At 35.6% G+C, this 22981-nt stretch overlaps 1 protein-coding gene across 7 annotated transcripts in view; it reads left to right on the plus strand.

Moving 5' to 3' along the window:
- SGCG (sarcoglycan gamma) overlaps positions 1-22981 on the plus strand; it is a 108595-nt gene that overhangs the window by 68439 nt on the left and 17175 nt on the right. For all 7 annotated transcript variants that reach the window (XR_010080013.1, XM_063394678.1, XM_063394676.1 and 4 more), the window contains 3 exons: positions 1443-1530; positions 12388-12507; positions 17884-17956. Coding sequence is in view for 6 of the 7 variants with exons in the window: in XM_063394678.1 (XP_063250748.1) it covers positions 1443-1530; positions 12388-12507; positions 17884-17956 (281 nt within the window). In the remaining variant the exon portion in view is untranslated. The remainder of the gene's footprint in view (positions 1-1442; positions 1531-12387; positions 12508-17883; positions 17957-22981) is intronic.

Below are 22981 nucleotides of genomic sequence, written 5' to 3' on the forward strand. Positions count from 1 at the left end.
ATTGATGTTGCTTTTGCACTTTATACTAACTTATTACCATTAAAGTTCATTCTAACACATGCCTTTCTTTTTTTCCTCTTATCATTATTTTTGTTAATTCTGTGAGGTTTCATATTTTTTCTGATATAATTTACAAAGTGAGATTCATTTCTTTTGGTCACTTAATGACTTGTTTTGAGAGAGTCTTTCTACCTACTTGTGAGATACCATTCGTTTTCTTTAAAAAAAATTATTTGAGTCCAAATTGCGTGTTGCTTCTATTTTATTATTTTTTAATCATGTTTGTGGTTTTGTTACTAAATGAGTGTTTGTAGTAAAACTCATCACGTAAAAAGTGTTTAAAACTCTCAGGTTGTCTTATACTCTAGGCATTAAATTTGAGATGAGAACATGCCTTGGGGTTATTTTCAGGGGTTAGCCCTTCAAGGTGCTGCATAGTTGCTGGTGAATCCAAACAAATAACTAGAAGCCATAGCTGTGAAAGACGCTGATCTTTTAATATTCCAGTAGTTAGAAACTTATTTATTTAGGAATGGGTATCTCCACTGACGTCACAAGCAGGCAGCTTGCTGATGCCCACTTCCTATCACGCATTCCATGATATTTTGGTGACTGAGATCTTTGTAGGCACTTCTTATCACCCGCTGAGTTCTTGTCCTTTAGACACAAGGTAGGCTTCAGTATGAAAGCACCTGTACTGCAGAAAACTTCCTCCCCCTTTTTTTGAAGTCTACCTGTGTATTTACAGTTTGCTGATCCAAATAAACATGATCCAAATGACCATGATAAGATTTTGTATCCCCAGATAATTTTCTGATACTTAATGTAAAGTAAAGACAGTGGCCACTGTGATTACCCCGAAAATCACCTGTACTGTCATCTGTTAAAGTCAGCATTGATCTAGACACCTGCCAATCTCCATCACTCACTGTTGCAGCTTCCTTGCCTGGAGAGTCAGTGCCAGGTGCCAAAATCAGGCCACAGCCTACAGACTGTGTGGACCATTGAGGAAGCAGAATGCAAATGCATGTTTCTCGTCAAATTGATACAACGGTATGAATTCTCAAGGTGGAATGCTCACACTCAATTAAATGGCTGTCTTTTAGGAGTCTCAGTTATGTACTGAAAGTACATAAAGTACTAAATCTAGTACTAAAGCATTTTTTCAAAAGAGAAAATGTTAGCCGGCATATTCATTGGTCCAGTAACAGATTTTGTTCACCTGACGAATTATTTAATTATTCTTCTTACTTTAAATCTGATAATGGTTGTAGTAATCAGCAATATCTGCCCACATTATTTGATGACATCTGTGGGTAGTTTTCTAGCTGCAAAGACCTTTCAGTGACTGAGTTGATATCAACACTAGACTAAATTTTGAAAATTGTTGTCAATTCTGATTGTTCTGTCACACATTCTTTCTTTCTTTCTCCATACTTCAGGACTCATCACTGCTTCTCCAGTCTACTCACAATGTGACTGTGAACGCTCGCAATTCAAATGGGGAAGTCACAGGCAGATTAAATGTGGGTAAGTCTGAGTGATTATTCCTTGTCCACTGCTTTGGAAACATTGTAGTTAATATTTGTATAGGGATTTGAGAATATAAAGCACTAAACCTATGATTATTTATTATTGTTGTGGTCATATTTGAATAGCCCACCCGCCACTCAGTAAAAAATAGCAATATATTTTCAGTTTCTCAGTTAAGCATTAATTCTTTAAGTACTTGAAGCACTTCTTTATTGCAGAGTTATGCAAGAAAATTCTCTGCAAAAGTTACCGCTTTTTCCTTGTGTAAATATCTATTTGGTAGTTGCAAATCAATTTCTGAGAAAACGCAACAAGAAAACATAGCTGTCTATGTCATAGAGTCTTTCTTTATTTCCTAGTATTCCAGAAACTAATGCATTTAAGCAGACATCCTAAAAAATTCAAGTTCAAAACTCAGACATTTGTATCTTTTACTATCTATTGTAGCAGTAAAATACATAATTACTCAGTGAAATCAATAGATCTAACAGATGTAAGTGAGAGATCTTGGCAGCAAAAATAAGCAGACATTATTCTTTAAACCATATTTTTTGTGCAAGAGTGGCAACAATATGTGTGAGCTATGACAAAATTTTTCTTAGCTTTCGTACTATTTTTCAACCTTTGTTTGACATTGGAGAAAAATGTAACAATTTATTAACTCATTTCTCACAAGGTCCTCAGGCAGCAAAGCATGAATTCTTGCTTATTTAACTGTAGCCTAAACTGGTATGTTTAAGTAGTTTACTAAATTGGGACCCAGCAGAGCATTGATGAGCAACTTTTCCATGCTGTTGAGGCTATGTAACTTTTGTGGCAACTCCTGTTTGAAGAATTACATTTCATTTCATAGAAGGTTTTGCAAGCTTCGCTGCTTTCAAACAAACTGTTTTCAAGCAAAAGGAAAAAATATTAAAATATATAAAGGAGCCTGTTATTCCCCTTAGAAATGTATAATTATACAATTAATCACAATTCAGCCTTTAAATGTTTTCAAATTCCCTTTTTTAATTCAGTTGATCATAAAGATCTGAATGACTTGTCTTAAGAAAATACCCTTAAATATTATTCAAAAGGAGTGTGATAAATAGGTGCGTGGCATATTTACTTTATATGCACAAGCCTTTGCTAAAGAGTTAATATCTTCCACAATTGCCAACATGCTGGAATTATGTCTTAAAACTCCAGTCATTTTATAAATAGGACTAGTTGCAGTTATGAAGGAGTCGTATTAGATAAGCTTGTAGTTATTCCTCAGATGACAATATAATATAGCATCTCTCATAAGATTACAACAAAAAGACGTTTTAACTCATGGAAATCGTGATTCAAATGATCTGTTAAAAGAATTAAATAAGTTACTAAGAATGATTTAAATATCCACTCTTCAACAGAAGTAATTTACAAGAGAGATGTGAAACAAATCTTTACTTGAGTTTCTGTGAAATTCCCCCTATGAAGATAACAGGCACATATTATGCATTCTCTCATGAATCACAGATACACTAAAAACACATAAAATGTGAGCAACTTCCAACATGATCACTCTCACATTAAAGCTTCTACATACCCCTCAGTTCATCTGCATGAAATACCTCTGGGAGGAGTTGTCTGGACATTGTTTTTTAAAACAAAATGCTGTAGATGTTGAGTTTTGTACTGTGACCCATAATTACACTGCTTTCAGTAGCCTGACTAAATGCAAATACTTCAAAAACTGCTTACCAGGAAAATAATACTTTCAAAAGAATAGGGATTATAATTTGAAAAAAAAAATTACGTTCTTTACTAGTTTTTGACTTCAGTGGCCCCCTGGATGACAAAAATACCCATTTTGTTTTAATTACTTTTTACAAATAAACAAACAAGAACAAAACAACAAGGCATAAAAGTAAATAAGAGCTGTATTTAAGGGAAGTGATTGCTTTGTTAATATTTCTAGGAGAAATGGTACTTAGAAGGATGTTGGCCAACAGACAGCAAGGAAGGAATTTAAGCAAGGCATAGTTCTGGGAATGTACAGGCTTGGTAGTTATGTGGAATTAAAAAAGTTGTGGAGAGAGTTACTTATAGGCAAGGCAACAGTGTGTACATAACAGATGGAAAATATTTTCATTAGAATAGCTCCTCTCCATAAAATGATGCATAAGATTCAGGTATCATTGTTAAGGCTTGCTTATCAACTTTCAAAACTGAAATATCTAAGAATTTCTTTGGTAGTCCAAGAAAGCTGCTAATTATGATCTCCAAGATTCCTATTCTTAATCACTTCAAAGCCTTGTTCAATCCTTGAATAAAAGAGCAATGCAGCACTTTTGATTTACATCCTCAGTAATAATGAATCAACTTCGTGCAAAAAACTTGTCAAACTTTTCCAATAATGATAAATATGTTCTATATAAAAGAAACATCTAAACTGTATAGTCAATTATCAAATCACTAAGAACAACATTGGTATCAAACAGTAAATGATGTTTTACCTAAGTAAATATAGGCTTCTATGTACAGCTTATCAGCAGATGATAATTATACAGTTGATGGAAGAGCAGCATGTTTCCAAATGTCACTGCCAAAAAGTAGGACCAGATTTTTAAGATACCTGTCTTTCAAGGATCATGTAAGGAGGTTTCAACCTACAGAAGACCCTAAATTCTCCTTGTAATATGCCTTTTTCAGGAGAAAGTTTAAAAAAAATAAAAACTTTAAATAATAAAAAAGGAGGTTTCCAAAGTCATGAAATGTCTGTGAGAACATATTCCATTAGAATGGATTGCTGATCCTCATCCTAGTTCAATTTTTTACACCAAGGAATAGTAACATCAGTAGCTTCAGGTCAGGGGTTTAGTTTAAAGTGTTAAAAGCTTGTAAGAATTTATTTACATAGTTGGATTATGAAGCTGTTCTGCATTGTTAAGCATGAAATCAGCTTCACTCAGAAAGCATGGGAATATGGTAAAAGTCAAAATGGTTTATGCAGTGTGAAAACAGAATTACAGTCAAAATTCTGCTTAGAGACCATTTTCATGTCTATAACATTATTATGAACAGGTGTTACAATGAGAGTATTTGTGCTATCTCTTTTTTCAGACTGGAACAACATTCTGAGGAAATAGATCAGTGTCAGTACCTCACACATTGCTATAGCAATAATAATTGCCATTTAGAAAACTGCTGCTTTCCAAAGTCAAATCGTGTATGGGTTTCTTAGTAGGCATTTTAATATTTCATTTTCAAGTGATGGTATTTTTTCATAAGAGGCATAGGAGGAAGAAAACAGTCCTAAGGAAGCATGATGACTCTAAGAAGAGTTTGATCTTGTTCTCACGGGGAAAACCCTGAAGCCGGTTTCATAAACTTAATGACATTGTAAAATCATTTAACTTTTCTTTCTTTATTTATCCCAGAAGTCTTTCATTTAAAACCCCTTTTTTGTCCAAATAAATTCTTTATTACCTTTAAGATAAAAGGTAGAATGTGTTTCCTGAAAATCTTTGTCTGCAAGATGATTTGCACAACTTTAATTGCTGTCCAGCTGGGCTATAAGAAAGGAAGATACAGCATAGGAGGAATTAATAGAAAGATGAATCTGAAAGTTCTTTGAAGTATTTTTGAGGTGATGAAGTCTTCTTATTATCAAGAATTTACAATATTTATTCCAAGGGGATTAAAGTAAGAATGTTTACTTCCTAAAATATAAAAATTCTAGCTATCAGTAAATCTGATGATCATATCAAGACATACATGCTAATTTATTTAAAAGTAAAATTTGGTTAGATAGATAAGAGAGAATGTCAGGTGACTGCTAAAACATCCTATAGACTTTTCAATTAATTCTCCTTTTTAAGAAAGTATGTGTTAAATGCACATGCTTTTTAATATGCATTAAATGCAAATGCTTTTAGTCTTTTGAGACCGTTGTGTATTTAAATGTATGTCATGTTGAAAAGAATTAAAACAAATAGCAGAAAAGAATAAGAAATATTTAATTTCAATGAGAGCTAGCTAAGCAAATCAAGCTGCAGTTTAATATTTAGATGCAAATGAAAAGTATCCTCTTCTGAAAAAAAATACCATTGATGATCTATGCACTATGTAGAAGAAGGTGCTTGCCCTAGTAAGATATGCACACTCTGTCCCCAAATATGATAATCTTTATGAAGAGAAATGTGATGATATTCACAGACAGGCTGACTTAAGTCAGAATTGAAACATCCTTTAGGAGTTAATCAGATAGTTATTGTGAGGGTGGAGAGGCACTGGAACAGCATGCCCCCAAGAAACTGTGGACTGTGGCTGCCCCATCCCTGGAAGTGTTCAATACCAGGCTTGGATGGAGCTTTGAGAAACCTGATCTAGTGGAAGGTGCTCCTTCCCATTTCAGGGGGTTGAAACTACACATTCCTGGAAGTCCCTTCCAACCCAGACCATTCTATGATTCTATGATAACATGCATTGCTGATTTGTTAAATATGACAGCATCACATTAAGGAGAAATTTAACCTGGCCCAAGGAATTGAGTCCTATGCTGCTGTCGCTTTTCTTCTCACTGAGTCTAGAAGGAAACATAAGTCTACAGAGTTTGGCTCTGAAAAAAAAACACTAATATTTGGGAAACCATTTTTTATTTGGAAATCCATTTGGGGGATACCTGTCTGTCTTCAGAGAGCAATTACTCATCTGAGTAGCTTCATTGTCTCTTTATTCCTATCGGAGGAAATAATTCAAAACAAGTGAAAAAAAGGGAATTATTAAAGATTCTATAACCTTCTAAACTTTAACAGTTTCATTAAATTTGCAATCCCAAATATATTTTGGTTTCAGTGGTACAGTAATCATTAACATAAGTAACCGGGTGATAATTAGAAGGTAATAGTTACTGATAAAGTTGGGGATAGGTCCTGCACCAAAAATAATTGAATTTTTGACATTGGTTAATGCTAGATGAATTTGTAAAGGTTAGCTTTTAAAGTAGCTGAAATTTACTGAGACTATAATCTAAGGTAGAATTTGGATAATTAAGTAGGTTTAAAATCCTAGTCACTTCAAATGCAACAGTTTTTTTGGAACCCTGATGGCAGCTACTGCCCAAAAGAGGAGTCACACCCCCATCTTTGTGTAGCGAGTCTGCAGAAGAGCCCCCAAATCCTGATGGACAGCTTGAACATGTACCTGCAGTGTCGCCTCGTGGCACTGCAGTGAGCACTAAGAGCACGCTGGGCTGCATCGTCCCTCGCCTGGGAGGCTGCGGCTGGAACGCTGTGAGCCCTCTCCGTGTGACGGAGCTGCGAGCCGGCGGAGGAGGCGCCCACGGGGAGCTGTTCAGGTGGCCAGGCAGTGGAAGCACAGGAGGTACAAAGGTCTGAAGAGGTTGTGTTTGTTTAACCTGCAAGAAAAGAAAGCTTAAGGAGAGCTTCTAACTTATGCCTGATACTAGGAGGGCTAGAGACAAAATAAATCATGGAATCATTAAGGTTGAAAAAGATCTCCAAGGTCAGTCCAACCTTTGACCGAATACCACCATGCCAACTAAAGCATATCACAAAGTGCCACATCTACTCATTTTTGAACATTTTAGAACCCACTTCCCTAGGTAGGTAGCCTGTTCCAGGGTTTAACCACTCTTCTGGAGGAGAAACTTTTCCTAATATCAAACCTGAACCTCCCTTGGTTGGGGCCATTTCCCACTGTCCAATCACTAGCATGAATCCAGATTCAGGGTGCACAGAGAGAGGGCAAAAGGCAGTGGTTATGGGTTGCAGAGATGCAAAATGCAACTGGATAGAAGGGGCAGGGAGGATTGCCACTGTTAGAATGGTTAACTATGGAACAGATTGCTCAGGGAGGCTGCTAAATCCCCTCCCTCAGAGGTATTAAAATTTCACCTGGACAAGACCCTGAGCACTTTTATCTAATTTCCAGCCAAGCTGACCCTGATGTGGTTAGGAGGTAGGGCTTTCAGCCAGGTGACCTCTGGCTTACATTCTTTTGTGATTCCACCTTGCCCAGTCTTCAGCTGACATGCTGGAAGGGCTCATGGTGCTTCAGACCCCGTGTCAGACTTCCTAGTCTGATACTCAAGGACATTTGAAATAAGCTGAAGGCCAGGCAGAGAACACAAAAGAATTTATATTGGTACTAGACAGTGATGTTGTGAACTGAATCATGCCCCATCTGTTCAGCTGATCCTCTCACAATGCCCTCTGCCCAGATCTGTAGGTATGCTTAGACTACTGCTGAAACACAGTGCAGGAGTTGACCTTATGAAAGTACACTCATGGCTTTCTTTTTTTAAAAGAAAGAGGAAAAGTGGAAGAAGGATATCCATTATACAGATGATAAAGTAGTTAAAGTACTCATTTAGGAATGAGAGACTCAGATCAGCTATCCTCTCTGCATACAGGGTTTCAAATTATCATGCCTCAGCTCCTTCAGTATTTTCCTTTTCACCTTATCTGTCTGAGGACTGGGATTTCAGCTTTTCCTGTTGAAGTTCTTCATTGTGCAACAAAATTTGGATTCATTAAGCCTATGAGAAAAGGTGACCAATTTTTTAAGATCTCTAGACTTGTGCTCAATCACAGATAACAACGAAGTATAAACAGTGGTGACAGTAAGGCACTCTTACTTTGATCTGAGAGGACATAATAGTTTCATCCAATGCATTAAAGGAGAACAGAGAAAAAGAGGAAATAGGAGCAGCAAGTGTTCTATTCATGTATTAGAGTTGTTATTCAAAGCTATGAGAGATATATGAAATGGACATAAAGTGTGCAATGTGCTGCATTATCTGTAATAATGCCTTTGTTCTAATGAAATACCATACCGTTCCATATGAAAATACAACTAATCTTATGTTTCTGAAAGTAAGGACTTCACATTTATTGGTATTGTATTCTATCACTCATGGAATGAGAACTGAATCTGTAGGAGTACTACATTTTTAATACACTTTTAATGAGATCTTGTTTTAAGTGAGGTGCTTGAGTTTAATGAAAATTAAGTAAAAGAGGAAGTTACATAGGAATACCAAAGAGCACTCAGGATTTTGGTTTATACCCAATACTTCAATGACTCTAGGTGGTAGGAGAAGAGCAAAGTATACAGAGTAGCTGACAGCCATAGGTTAATTGGAAATGGCAGATAAGAAAAGAGAGTAAGAAAATAAAAGATATGAAATCACTTCATGATAGAAGTAAATCCAATGTTAAAGCCTTTTCTTCTGAAAAATCTAGACACACTAAAAATGCTTAGTATTCAGCAGAACTAACTATTTGAAGAGCCTGCCTGCTGGTAACACGTAGGCAGACTCTTCAAGTTTCAGACTCCTCAAATTTCATTGGCATTAAGCTTTTGCAGATACTTATTTTATGGCAGGCCCTGTTTTTGACAGAAGATCCTTTGCTGTCTGGTACGTCTATATTTGTATTGGCCTGGAATTCAAAGGTTGTGTAGCAGTAGAGGGCAGCTTATTAAAATGCTTTTCAACCGAAATGGAGTCACTAAACAAAAGAGCTTCCTTCCCTGGAAAATTTCTAGGGAAGTAAAGAGTGAGGAGGAAAAACGGAAACAAAGACTGTTTAGCAGTATGTCAGTTTCTTTGGGGGAAAAAAAAAAAAAAAAAGCTTGTCATTTAAGGTAGCATCCTCAGTGTCAGGAGGTATGTGATGTGAAGATCACTTACAAGATCTGCTTCAGGGCTGCACATTAAAGGAAGAAATGCACAGAAACAAAGGGCAGTAGTCAGCCTGATTGGCAAGAACAATCCACTGACCTGGAAATTCGTGTGATACATCTGATGGCAAGCAGAAAAATACTTCCAATAACCTGCACTCAGTCAGGTTGCATTTTTAATCATAGGATTTTATCAGCAAATGTGATTTTATAGTATTAGTTGATTTACATGTAGTTAATACACCAGGGTGGTAAACAAAACACATTTAGGCATTAGGAGATTACACTTTCAGATACTGAGTTTGGCTGCTGTCTGTGAGTTGAAAATTAATCTCACTGGGATTATGATACAATTAGTGTTATTGCAATACAGCTAGTTTATGTGTATTGTGGAACACCATTAAGAGAAATTAATGGCTACTTTTCATTACATAAACTTATTCCCATTTTTGTAAAAGTCTATTATTTCTTTTTGAAAACATGAGATGACTCATCTCTAGCATGAATAAAACATATGCTTGAATTTTGTTTACCCTAGCATTCCCTCTTAAGACTTAAAATACATCAATTATTATCCATACCATTCTCTGACAATGAAGATTATCTATAGGACAATCATTGTCTCATATTAGTGGGGCACTTGTGTTAAGAAAATTGCGGACCTAAAGATTCTTGTTAAAGATTTATTCAAGTGTGCAAGATCCAAGACCAAACAATCTGAATGCAAATCCAGCATGGTCAAGGCCATAAATTGGAGTTTCAAAGTTAAAGTGCCTTTGGAATGTATAAAAAGTTCAGTGAGTGCTCTCACAGTGCCTGCAGAGTTTTTCCTTAATTAAGCTAGCTTTAAAAATCGTGGTGTTGGATGAATGGGAAGGATAGGGATCAGCCCATGCAGCAAAGTTAATAACATCCATTTTAGTCAGGCCTTTGATTTGTTTGAATACACAAGGATCTAGCTACATTACATAGATGCCCAGTTTCATTATTGGTGCTGGGCACAAACAGGATCAATCACTGAACTATAAAACAGTTGGATTGGAAGTGACCTCAAATAAAACCTTAACCAAGATTCCTCCCAAGAAACCATTGACAGGGATCCATCCCTGCCTCACTTACCTAGAACTGTTTCTTTTGCTGTAAAAAAAAATTTAAAAATACTGTGTAAGGCCTTTTCACTTACAAAGATATTTTCTGATCTCACTTTTTGCTACATACTTCTCAAGAACTTCTCGTGGGCTTCAGAATAGCTTTAGAGAAGAGCCAAATTTGGGTTCATAAGGCTGTGCTTGGGTGCACATGTGCAGCAGTGCATAACAATGCAGAGCTCAGCTCTCTATCCTGACCATTTTCGGGTAGAGTCAGTATTGGGTTTTATGCCTTAAAATTGTTGCCCTAGTTTAGGACATTATAGCTCCTCTAATTCTTTCTGTACTTAGTGGGAAGTTACAATCAGTACTTTGCATCTCAGGCTCCACAATTTGTACAGAGCCTCAAGATGTGCTTCTCTCATACCAGCTACCAACCAGGTTTTGTGAAATACCTGCATGTATTTCATAGTAGTATCAATCTTCTGTCACCTAATGCCCCTTTAACATAAGATCTTACCAAAAAAACCAAAAAAATCCTGTTTCTTTTGAGAATTACTGCCTGGGATATATTTAACATTTATGGGAGCAGACATGGGAAAACAGATTCTTAATGGGAAGGAAGCAGTTCAGTGCCTCTTGGTCCTGTGGATAGTCTGTGAAATACATTTATTAAAAATTGCTGAAAAGGAGTCTTAACTGCTTTGACCATTCTCTGTAATTTTATATCTGTATATAGATTTATGATGACAACTCTATGTAATAGATATTCAGGCTCAATGTGGTATGAATTTTAATTGATCAGGTTGTTAGAAGAGGGAATATTAAGGGTTGTTGGAACTCTGGAGGGTAAGAATTTCAGGCTTTCTGTGCTAAAAGGCACTAAACCTCATGCAGGCACTACATTTGACCTGAGGTCATGGAACAGGCTTCCAAGGTTAACTGATAGCACTGAGATTATGGGTGTGTAGTTTGAATAGATATGTGTAATATCACAGGGTGGAAAAATTAGATTTTAAGATTATATATTAACATATATGGGGCAAGATGGAGACTTTAGGGTGGAATTTAGTTGTTCTTTTTTTCACCTTCTTGTTCCTTCTTCTTCTTGGGACTTGGTGAACTTCTTTAATTGGTTGGGGAGGACCTTAAGTGGTTGATCATTGGGTTAAAACTAAAAATAATTTAGGTGTCAATTCACAATTGCGTGATTAATCCTTGCAAAGACCTTGTAGAGATAGAGAGCTACTCCATTTTGCACCTTGTTAACTGGAGGTACTGCAGAACTCCCAGCTTGTGAGACTGTAAAATAGATAAGAGCTAATGAACACCAAAGTCTGAACGCAAACTTCGTCTCTCGTGCTGTTAATCCCGACCTTGGCAGAAAAGGAAGCCAGAACCGACACAAAGGGTTTGACTTTTTATCTACTTACCAAGCCAATACTGTAGAACAGGATGTTTTAATGAATTTAGGATCTAGAAGTATGCACAGACTCTCTTGCTCATATTATTTTCATTTTTGGAGTACCAGAATCAATTGCAAATATTTTCATAGATTCTTGAAACCCCGAAGAACGTCATCAGTAACATTTGTTAGATATGTGGAACCAAACTGGCATCTGTTTTGAAGAGCTGAGGTCCTGCTCTTACATGGGATGTTTGTAATTTTAAAGCATTGGAGCCTCCCTAATCAAAAGGGATGATGCTGCAAAAACTTTGATAATTAGATTGTGTTTCAAAAAAAAAAAAAAAAAAAAAAAGAAAAAGAAAATGATAGATTCATTCTGATCAAAGCAGTTTCAACACCAAGAGCATGAACATTTGTCTGGATCCATTTGTGTGGGGTTTTCTAGATTCCCTGGAAACCCAGCTATTAAGGAAGACTCCAGGCATGGTTTTGAACAACAAATTAGATCATATAAATAGACTCATCCAATTTCAAAACTTACAAGGCCACTATCCTTAGAATATCTGAGTGCTTCATGACCTACAGTGTACTTAAATGGGTCACTACATTATTAACATACCAATTAAAATTACTAATAATTTATATAGGAAATTGAAGAAAGATGATGAAATGATTCCTGTTTTGCAGGTCCTAAAATGGTAGAATTCCACAGTCAGCAATTTCAGATCAACTCAAAGGATGGAAAGCCACTTTTTACAGTGGATGAAAATGAAGTTGTAATTGGCACAGATAAGCTTCGAGTCACAGGTTTGTAATGGTTTAAGAAATGCTCAGATAATACCCATATGAGAAGCATATTTTTAAATTTATTATTATGTGTGAAGGCAAATTCTGGTTTTACCTCATTAGGAAACAGAAATATGAAGATAATCTGACCTTTTTCAATAAATAATCAGTAAGATTTTTTAACACAAAATTTTATATATATATATATATATATATATATATATATATATAATATGTGAATATTTCTGTATATATGTGTTTAATTTTAAAGCCATTAGTAACTGGAACTGTAGTGGTGCATCTTTTTATAAATTATTTACTGTTTCCAGTGCCTGCTGTCTGAGGCTGAAAAAATTCTAGATATTCCATTCTGAGTAGTAACAAGTCTGATCCGTGAAAATTTTAGGGAGAGAATATCTCTCTGATATTTTTATATGATTTTATCTTTCAAAGTGAAAGCTACTGTATTTCTGTTCTGTGAGTAGCACATATGTCACAGGAAGATATTTGTAGTATATCTTAAATGTCACCTGTCAAGAAAAAAGTTTGTCTTAGGCTGTTTCTTCAATCACTGAAATACTCATTTACAAAGTAATACGTCAAAGTCATCACATGAAAAGCTACTTCCTTTCATACAACCTGATAAAGTCAACCTTCATTTTCTAGGTGTAAGGTTGCATTAAAATAGATACATGGTGTGATTTCTCTTTGAGCAGAAAATCCATCAAAGGAAATACTGAAATTATTCTGTTACTTCTTTTCAATTAAGTTTTTAGTATTTTTACCTGATTGCAACTATCATGTTTGGCATTCACTAATTACTGATCCTCTGAAATCTTGAGGTCTTCATTTTAATGAATAGATTCATATTATTTCACTGTCAAAACTGTAAATATGGTTGTAACTATACAATTAGTGTTTCAAAGCCAAAGTTAAGTTATAATAATTGTGTTAATGAATTTTGTTTACGCCTGAGGGTCTTATCTTAAGGTTTTTTACTTTTTTACCTAATTGAAATTACAACTTTGTTTAACCAGGAAACTGTATCAAATAATTATTGTTTGCCCAAGGGATGCTAAACTTTAATAGAAAAGCGTGTTTAACAAAGATATGAAAAACTGCATAATTGTTAACTGATTTGGAAAAGGTCTTTCTCTGCTCAAAGTAAGTAAAAATCATTCACACACGAGTTGAAATTGTTATGCTAATATTAATGACTCACTCATCCAATATTAATCTTTACAGTGCATTGATAATTATTTACTTCAGCAGATATTGCACTAAGACACATTGCCTGTTTCTTTTTTTTACACTGCAGTAAAATTCAAAAGCAAATATATTAAAGTCAGTGAAGTTATTTCAGTGTAAAATTAATGTAAGTAAGAAGAGATTCATGCCTACTTTGCTTCAAATTAATTTATTAAAATTGTGATTTAAATGATACTATTAGCATGAAGGATAAATTATTGTGATTTAAATGATACTATTAGCATGAAGGATAAATTAGTAATACTTTGCATACCAAGATTATTTTTAAACATTTTAAATAGAGAACAAGATCAATGTGAAATAAATTTTGAAAAGTTCACTCCATAAAAAACAGATGATCCTGGCTTTAAAATACACAAAGAACATTTTGTATTTTTTTATGTACAGTGTAGTGAACTGTTTGGTTTTACTTCTCCTTATTTATGTGAATTATGAAAAGCTCAGTAATGATTTTTCAGAAAACCTGACAGTTTTCAACTGAAATATAATATATCAGAGAGCAAATGTGTATGATTTGTGATACTTGAAGACAAAGGAAAAGGTCTAAGAGCAATATAATCCAATCCAACACCTCAAGAGTTGTCATTTTCCTACAATTAATATGTTTCAACTCATACTATTTCAGTCAGACATTCTCTGGCCCTGTGTAGAATAGAATAGTGCAAATCAGAGAAGAGCAGATGCTTGGGAAAAGCCTCAGCCAGGAACATGCCTCCCCTAACCCTGCAGGGTCACTGGCAGGTCTGGGTGGCCGCGTTCCCCTGGAGCACAGGGAGAGCCCTTGTGCCCACCAAGTGCTGTTGTCTGCTTTGGGGAGGGCTCCAGGGCTTGGATAGAGGCTGAGCTCACGTGGTCAAACATGAACATCCAGCTGCGTGTGAAACGCCCTGGGGTGTGTGAGACACCACATGGTATCACTTATCTCCCAGAGATGTTTCCTGTGGTCATGGCAGCTGGAGGCCAGGCAGGATGCACTGGGTGTTCAGATGACAGTCAGTACATACCATTAGGCAAACAAACACTGCCTCTGGCTCACCCGTGACACCTACATCACAGGCACATTTCAGTGAACGTGAAACTGAAGCTCAGCTTAACCCTTCATGACAATTACTGCTCCTGAAGGAGCATGGACTCCAACTGCACCCTCTTTCATATTATTTCAGTAAGGACCTGAGTTTTCCAGGCATTCATTATGTTGCTGTGGCAGTACTGAACATCCGTGTTTTGTTCTGGGAGGCTCCTGTACATTCAGCTGGCACTGGTGACAGGGAAACCACCTTGTAACTGTTTTGGCTGTCAAAGAGCTGATTGCTTTCTAACCTCGTCAGGGCAGGCTCATAGAAACACAGAATTGTACAGGTTAGAGAAGATCTCTAAGATCACACCCAACCGTTAACCTAACACTGCTGTGTTCACCACTAAACCACATCCCCTAGTGCCACATCTACACTTTTTGTTTTCTTAAAGCTTGCAGGGCAGAGAGGATCACTATTTTTATTTGTATCACCCTTTCTCCAGTTTGCTACTTGTCCTTTTGCGTGTTTGTCTTTTAGAAAATCCTCTAAAGTATTTGCTGAGTATTGCCTGTGATTTTCTGGTGCTCTGTTCAGTGCAAAGGATTTCAGTTTGCATAGCTAATGCTGAAGTGCAATGTGACAGAGTGTGTTTAATTTAAACACTTCTGCTCAGAAGGTAAGTTAAGTAGGAGGCAATTTGAGGGTATGAGTAAACATTCTGTTAGACTTTGAGGAGGCAAATGGTCCTTGCTTGATAGGGTGCGTGGGATGTTAATATGTCTTGCTGACTTCAGTCCTCTCACTGAGAAAATTAATATCTTGTTCTTGTGTACTTTTAGGAATAAATTACAGTATCTTAATAAACAGTAGCCTATCAAATAGCAAATATAGTAGTAGTCATATCACAGTTAAAAAGATAAAGTAGGAAATGAAGACAGGAAATCAGTTTAGGGCCATTTTCAAAAAGAAGTTGCCCTGATGTTTTTTTCTATTAATGGCATACTGTTAAAACTTAATGCTATTTGATGGAGAAGTTTTACTCACATTAAAAGCAAGGTTTTACTCTTGCTTAGAGGTGACAGCTCTAGAATATAGAAATAAGCCTTTTCATTCCGTTTTACACCACCTGCCCACCGCCCGAAACATTACCACTGATGTTTCCTGTTCTCTTTCTTCTGTTAGCCCCTCTTTCCATGAAACTGGTACTATCTCTGCAACCACTTACTTGTCTTTGTACAATCATGGGATCATAGAATCACCTATTGGTTGGAAAAGAACTCTTAAGATCACCAAGCTGAACCATTAACCCAGCACTGCTGAGTCTGCCACTGTGTCAAGTGGCACATGTCTCCAAGTGCCACAGCTGCACTTTTACATATCAGGATATCTCTGCAAAATATCTTAGTTGTACCAAATCAGCATTTTCTGATAAACATTTTTAATTTCTTAAGGTGAAGAATAATCCTAATGTTAATGAAAACTGAATGAAATGTTAACGAAGGAGTTAAAGCTCTGTCTGAATTAATAAATTTAAAGTTTTCTAGTATTATATTTATGCCAGTTAGTAATTTACCGAAAGATTATTCTATTTGAATTTATGAGAGTATCAACATCTAAATAAAATCTAAATTCAAGCTTAGTAAATCAATGAATCTTCAAAGTGCTGAAGTGATTTAATATGGTAATTCTTGTATCTTGTGTACTTCTCTTCCATCCAAGCCAAGGAGGTTTCATTCTAAGGAATCACGATTTCAGCTAAAACTCCTCTCAAAAAGCAGCACATTTCATGCCTTCTCAGGACATCCTGAGAATTTTCCTGCAGTCCTCATGAAGTGACAGTCTTCCTATCAGTTGTCTCAGCAGTCTATCAATTTTAAATATTTTTTGTTGATTTCACTTCTTTTCCTTTTACCATGTTCTCTGAGGTTGCCCCAACAAATTTTTAATTTTTTCCCTTTATACCACATTTAATACAATCTAATAGCACATTTATACAAACTGCACCGTGCTTTTTAATCATCCATTGCCATTCTCTGTCTAGACAGAGCCCAAATCCATGATGTAGGGATTTTTACAGCCCAGAATTCTTTCCAGAGGGTAATGGCATAAAGAGCAGCCAGACAAGCCACCTTGACTAATATCCTAACTATTAAAATATATTGCCTTGCTGCATATTCACCAGCAAAGTGCTCAGGTATGTGAATCCTCAAAGCCAGAGGGGATCTGTCAGCCTAAGAGCTCCCCGGTTTTTGATGAGTATGTCCACAAAGCCAAGGAACAGAAGTTGAGAGGCTGCACCCTTGTTGTAGAGGGTGGTGTTCAGGTGCTGTTTTGAGCTGTCCCTGTTGCTGAGGGGCTTTTGTCCCACATCAGCCAATTTCCTGATCCTAGTGGAGCTTAGGTGGGAGGTGGTCGCTGGGCTGTTAATACTGAAATAATGCTAATACTCGGGAGAGCAGAAATGGAGGCCCTTGGAAAATTTTCTTCCAAGGTCCAACAGGGAGGCTCCTGGTGAGGCTGAGTTCCCACAGTTTCTTCCTCTTTGGAATAAACTATTCATATATCAAGATGTAAACCATCTGATCCCATAGTCACTAACATTTTGCATGCAGAAACACCCTTTCATATTCAGCAAGTCTGACTATAAATAGAGGAAAATCTCTGATAAAGCGGTATGACAGAAGTGGTGACATGCACGGAACTGTATAAAATAAATATGATTATTTAGGACTGTAGTATTTGCAAAGGTTTTGTGGGATTTTAATGATCTCTATTAACTGTAATGAAAGTTACATAGTATAAATCTTAATTACTTATTTTATTGTCGCAAGTAGTTTAAAATTTCTCTGTCTTCAGGCTTTTTAGATTTCATTTTAAGAATTTACAGCTGTACATTGACATACTTTTATATTGTATTGTTCCAACCAATAAATACTGCAATGGTAATAACATAGCTGTATTTCAATTGTCTTGTAATTCTTAACATGTGTTCTCTTATCTTGATTTCCAACATCAATGGGGACATATTAAAAAAACCTTCTTGCTGGTTTTGTGTTATATTTCAACTGTTCCATTACAGTATTTTTCTTCTTTGGTTTTTTTTTTTTTGCAGGGCCTGAAGGAGCACTTTTTGAACATTCTGTAGAAACACCACTTGTGAAAGCAGAAGCTTTTAAACAGCTTAGGTAAGAATTTATACATAAATCTAATAAGTAAATGTTATTTTCTGTAAATATTCACTTTTTTTTTAACACATGATTTTTCAATACAGAATTGCTAATACCTTTCTTTTCTGGTTTATGTGACAAGGTATTATTATATCTGAAAGAAAATCATGTATATTGTTCTGCAATTTTGAAATATGTTATGAATTATTTGTTGCTGATGGTGAATATATTTTAAAACCTTATGGAAAGATTTTCTGTAAACTTCAATTTTTCAGTTTTTAAACACTTTGAAATACAATTTTTTTCTACTATGTTACAATGTAAGTTATTCATCTGCAGCAGGTCATCAACCTATAATTAGATAATCAACCTATAATTCAAGATTTTTGAAAACTGGTATCTGAGGAAGTAGACTAAAAAAAAAGTTTGGAAATGTATGAAGCTCTGATGTATGTAGAGAATTAAAAACTGGTTGGGGCAGCCTCAGAGAACACAGTAAAAAGAAAAGAAGTGAAATGAAGAAAAAGCTAAAAATTACTAAAAAGTAGTTTCGGCTGAGAAAATCATTAAGTACTTTGAGTGTTTCAGAGCTCCTTAACTCTGGGATAGCATTTCTTTTTGCATTACTCTATTTAATTTTGAGTATCCCAAATTGGTTTATAATGTGCTGGTTATGATGAGGTAATAAACTCAAATTATATTCTCTTCATGAACATGTTATCTTTCATTTCATAAGCCAGTTCAAAGAAAGATTTGAAATGAAAGAGGATCTCTTTAACGATTGTATTTCTGTCCTTTCATACCTTGGCAGTTTGCTACTTTCTATCATAATTTCTCTTCTTAGTTTTCCTCTCCAATAAGGATAACTACTAGAGAGTAGTAGAAACTGATGAAAGCTTTCAAAAACACTGTCTGTATCTTGCTGATTGAATTTTCATATTAAGAAAGATAAATGAGAGACTGTTAAGATAATTATTTATTATTGTCTCATTTATATTTAAGATGGTCTTTACATTGTGCTTGCATTTGACCACAGTATGAGCTTAAGGCATTATTTTTAACATATTGATGTCCACTTTCAAAAATGTGTTACTTCTGTTGCAGTAGATTTGGATATGAGAAACTTTGACCAAATATATTGTCTGGTTTTGTAGGGAGTGAATTCATTATGTGTTAAATTCGACATTTTCTGTGATTATCTCAACTTCAGTGAAGTAGGAAATTGATTTTCTTAATTGCAAAGTCAAGAAAATTTGCAAATTCTGATGGGATACATATCTGTTATTTTCTGTGTTTGTTACATTGCTTCAAATGTTAATTAATTAATATTTTAATAGGCTCAATATAGTTTTATTCTACATCCAGTAGTTATACACAGCATACAACAGTTATGTGCTGTTACATCTTAAGTTCTTATTTGCACTTTTGTTTAACAACAATTACAATGTTCCTGACTACATACAACTATTATTAGTATAATTTTTAGACCTCTTTTTGAGCTAGAATAACAGTAGGAGGGAAAACACCAAGCTTAATTCTCATCCATGGATGAGTTTACTTCACAGCTTACCCGTTTAGTGATTTTTACCACATCAGCTACAAACACAAGTTTTGATCTAGAATGTTGCTATTTGTTAGCAAAGTTCAAATACAATACATAAAATCCCACTCAGTTCTGTCTTCGATTAACTTAAAATAGGGGGAAGTACAGACTTTTCCAGAATTAACAGAAGTTTACTGGTAATTGTAGTGATGTCAGAGAACTAGCAAGATGGCCACTTGTTCCATCACTACATGCCCTTGTAAAACATTCCTCTCCTCTCTCCCATCCTGGTAGGCCTTTATCCAGGGCAGTTCAGGATGCCTCAGTCCTTTAATTTTCTTTTTTTCTGTCATAATCAGTGTCAAGTTTGAAAGCAGAGATGGCAATGATTTCATGAGGGGCTTCTGGAGAGGTTTAGGAAGGAAATGCACTGGTCTGCAGTGCAGATGGTACATGAAGATGTAGGCAGTGAAGACCATTTTGTCCAGCTGGAAAAAGGTTACTTTCAAGGGTAATCTTAAGTGTCAGCATAAAAATTTCATGCGCTCTGTTGTGAAGGAGGTCAGACAAGTTTATCAAAATTGAATATTTTGCAATGCTTCATAAATATTCCATTTCATTCCACACTGTTAAATACCAACCCACTGAAAAGCACTTCAAAGTTTAAAATGCAATTTTAAGTATGACTTTCCTATTTTCGATTTGAACATGCTTCCTTTCCAGATTAGGGTAGTGAATACAGAGTTACAGTTAATATAACGTATTTACTTACCTTGAGCCTTATCTCCACACTTTCACCATCTATTAATCTTCTGCTATTTTTCCTTTATTTTTCTATCAGTGGTTGTGCTGTTCCATGTGGATGTGATATGTCGGATTAATGTGTTATAATGTGCCATGGTCTGCAGCATTAAATGTGGGGAATAGTGTTTTGAGAAACCCCATCCACTGCAAATGGAGTTGCAGGTTTCAAGGAGCTGACTGGGAAGCTCTTAATGCTCGTGTCATGGGAACAGGGGCCACATTCTTTCTCTCTCATTCAGATTTAGAGTAGGATTTCAAACAAAGCTGACACAAATGGCCTCTGAATTACACATTCTGCTGGCTTTCTTGTCCAAATGCCGAATTCAAGATAGACTGCTTTTCTGGAAATAAAGAGATATGTGTGTTAGAACGTGTCTTTTTATAGCTAAGTTATGGAGACAGAGCAATGCAATTATACTGCGGTCAGTAACTGTCTTTTCATTTGTAATTTGAAGGAAAATTATAGAGTCCTTTTCAGTCTAAAAGACCAAATTTATGACTCACTCATAAAGAAAAAGAGAAGTGCTTGCATTTGCTTCCAACTGGCAGGAAGAATTAAAAGAAAAAAACCTTCATTTCAAGATTGCAGCTTTCCTAAATTTAAAATAACATTGCCTACTTTTTAATTTTTTAATGGATTTCTTAAATCTCAATAAGATATATTGTTTTCATTTACAATTTTTTTTAAGATTTTAGGACCCAATGGACACCTAGAAATGGGACCTTGCATGTAATTAATATCCCAGGATATATCCCTCCCAGACAAATACCACTGAGGAGGCACCTGGTTGAAAACAGCCAATTGTCACAGTGAGAACAGAAGTATGTCAGTGACTGCCATGATCCAGTTCTTTATTCCTGCCAACTTATTTTGTAGCCTTTTCCATGGCTCTTCATGAGGCCTTGGACTTTGGTGTGTATTTGGCACCTTGGGAACTTGTCTCAGTCAGGTCTCCTAGGGTGTCTTAGTTTGGAAACCCAAGACATGGGGCTTCCCAGGAATTTATTTGGCTGACACCTATAAGTGGATCACAGCAAAGTTTTAATGGAAAAGAGGTGTCTTGCTTCCCAGAAAAAAATGGAATTTAAGCAGAATTAGGAAGGGTCGTGTTCAGACATGTATCTTGTGACCTAAAATGTAGGTCAAAAACGTGTAACAGCAACTCCTGGAACTAAATGATCTGGACAAAGACATTTATAATAGTTCCCTAGAAGCCATCTTTTCCTCAGGTTTCATATTAAGTACTCAAAGTACTCTTCTGATGTTATCCAGAGTTTCATCCCAGCACACATACCTTTTTAGATCCCCTGTTCTCAAATAACAGTCTCTGAAAACTGGTGTCTAAGTTTAGACATTTTTCAAGTCTGATGTTGACATATTTTTCTGATAACTTACAACAGCTTTTATATTATTTAGCCTTTTCCTGTGTTCCTCCTAAAATTTGTATCCTTGAATAACATGGAGTTCATACATAGTTTTGTCATTTCGATACTGCTCGCTTCTTGTAATCTACGTAGCCTTGTTTTTCTAAAGGAAAATCTGGATCAGCAAAACTCTTTAAATCTCAAAACAATGTCTCTGAGCTGAGCATTTGCATTTCCCAAACTTAAGAAGTGTGCTTATGAATGTGGCATTTTTCCATGTATCAACTAACTGTATATTAGGAATAATGAATATAATGCTTATGAATTAGTACTCTTTGTTCTCATATTTGCCATGTATGGCTGTCTGACAGCCAGCAGCTGTGCCTTCTGAGCACAAATCCTGTGGGAAATCACTTTTACTACACTCAGGTAGTGATACTCTGACAGTCCTTTAACCGAGGGTTTACATCCAAGTTCAGAATGAGCCACATCATTCCACTACCTTGATTTTGGAAAGCACTATAGCAGGAATGATATCACTGTTCCAGAGAGTCAACTTTTGTCAGAATATGATAATAAATTTATAGAGAGATATATGTTAACAGAATATGGATATATTTAATGGTTTATGGATATATATTGAAAATGTTTCAATATTCCCCAGGGAAATTGATGTATTCTAAACAAATGTATAATATTGGTATTAAATAAAACTTTAAATGTGTGATTTAAGAAGCATTGTTTTATATTTAAGTGAAATAGCTGTCCAACACTTAAAAGCATAAAGATATATATTTAGTGGTATGTGACTGACATATTACAGAGTATTGATAATTTGAGGGCCAATTGTATGGTTTCTAGGTATCTGGTTAGGATAAATTACTGTACTTTTCCCTGGTAGACTTTTCCCTGTCTATATATTCATAATTGGCATATATCCTTGAATTTTATATCTATTCTGTGGCATCCAAAAACTCTACTGATGGAGTTATGGCTTCTACTTCTCTCAGGTTCTTTCTGAAGTCTTATTTTTATCCCTTCCATTTCCCATTGGTATTATTTTTTCCTTTTGCACTTGAAGTATTTGCTATGGTTAAACTGTGTAATAAGACAGAGAGAAGGCTGGAAATTGAGTTTGTGGAGTTTTATGGCTGTGTGAGTAAGAATTATGAAGGAAATCTAGAGAAATGTATAGAAGCCAACCAGGGGAAAAACATTTGCCAAATAATTGTTTAATCATAGTTGTAATACTAATGCTTACATGCTAGTTGCCTAAAAATATCATCTCACTAATTGAAATACAGTCATTTTGATTTGCATTCATTATGTAA

The sequence above is a fragment of the Prinia subflava genome, chromosome 3 (genome assembly GCF_021018805.1).
Source record: "Prinia subflava isolate CZ2003 ecotype Zambia chromosome 3, Cam_Psub_1.2, whole genome shotgun sequence".
NCBI classification, from domain to species: domain Eukaryota; kingdom Metazoa; phylum Chordata; class Aves; order Passeriformes; family Cisticolidae; genus Prinia; species Prinia subflava.